This window comes from Atta colombica, unplaced genomic scaffold, assembly GCF_001594045.1.
Source record: "Atta colombica isolate Treedump-2 unplaced genomic scaffold, Acol1.0 scaffold189, whole genome shotgun sequence".
In the NCBI taxonomy this organism is placed as follows: domain Eukaryota; kingdom Metazoa; phylum Arthropoda; class Insecta; order Hymenoptera; family Formicidae; genus Atta; species Atta colombica.
In genome coordinates this window covers 3,258,153-3,259,646 of record NW_017259281.1, presented here as the reverse complement: position 1 = coordinate 3,259,646, position 1,494 = coordinate 3,258,153, and the positions used below count along the sequence as shown (strand labels likewise).

The 1,494-nt window shown below is 23.1% G+C and overlaps 1 protein-coding gene across 1 annotated transcript in view; it reads left to right on the top strand.

Moving 5' to 3' along the window:
* The window catches only part of LOC108686754, a 1,433-nt gene extending 1,041 nt beyond the window's left edge, over positions 1-392 (top strand). The window contains exon 2 of the mRNA XM_018192204.1: positions 191-392. Coding sequence (XP_018047693.1) covers positions 191-356 — 166 coding nt within the window. The 3' untranslated portion in view covers positions 357-392. The remainder of the gene's footprint in view (positions 1-190) is intronic.
* Positions 393-1,494: the final 1,102 nt, after the last annotated feature.

Below are 1,494 nucleotides of genomic sequence, written 5' to 3'. Positions count from 1 at the left end.
AATTATATATATAATGTTAATATTAAATATAAAATTATCTATATTATAAAGTATCACAAAAATATTATAATATGACACTAAAGTGTCACGAAACAAGATATAAATATAATTTCAATAAAAAATTGTTTTGTCTAAGCACATATCAATATATATGTAATTGTATGTTAAATATGTCTATATATTTTTTCAGTATTTGTAATGAAACTTTCCACTGCAAATATCACGGTTTTCTAATTAAAAAAAAAATCGCAGCGAAGTACAATGCATACATGTTCATACGCGAATGCATCAAGTTACAGAGTAATACAAAATTTCAATACTACGAGCAATTAATGCGAAATTTATTCTTCTTATAATTTATCTTCCGAAGAATAGATTAGCTATATGGATGACTTGGGACAAATGTAGGTGACTTAGGACAGCATGTATTTTTGTTAAATTTAATCATGGAATCCATCCATGAATTTCTAAAGTTTTAAACTTCCTTTAGAAACTCATAGATGGATTGAATTTAACAAAGTATGTTGTCTCAAATCATCCATATTTACAGCACCCTTTCGTTACACTTGTTAAAATATGGAAAAAAGTATTTGCATATTTCATCTTTTCTAGAATAATAAAACAGTATGATTTTTTTCAATTTCTAATCAGAATATTTCATTTTAATATTTCTTTTATATTGATATTTCATCAAATATTTTGTTTACAGTAAAATTTTTTCTGTTTTTGCTTGAAATCGAAAAAGAGTGTAAGTATTGTTTTGGCTTTATAATATCGATAATTGCTTTTTGTATATTTTCTTTTATATTAATAATTTGTATTTTTTTTATACAAAAATAAATTTTTTCCATATAATAATACATGAAAACACCTTTCTTTTTTTAAATATGAGTTTTTAAAATTTTCGGAACATTCGATTGACTACACGAAATCTTTGTAATTATTTTTCTAATTAAATATTAGTTATAGCCTAAAGTATCGAAATAGTATACAAATTTAGTACCATGAGAGAAAAATATTCGGAAGAATTTTTTTGTTCAATGAATAATATTATAACTGCATTTGTGGGATGCATTTTGTAATTAACATTCAGCATCTTTACTTACAATTTTCAAAGATACAAACGTTGTAACATCAATACATATTGTATTTGTTCAGTGCTTTATATTTATTCAACATTTTTTATTGTGTTGAATTTTTTCTGAATACTTGAGTTTTCTGCAAAAAGAAAATCATTGTGCAAATAATTCTCCTGAAAAATTATAATTTGGACATTGTAATTGTAATACCTTTCATTGCTTTTTTGTGTATAGTAATTTTTATTTATCTTAAAATGTTTATTCTTGCGTGTACTAATTGTTTTTCGATATTTTAGTAATAATTTTACACTTTTTGAAATAGATGTGTAAGAAAAAAGCAATGAAAAATTACTCATTTATATAAAACAAATACATCATAGTCGACATTCGATAATTTTCTACTAACACAAAAGAT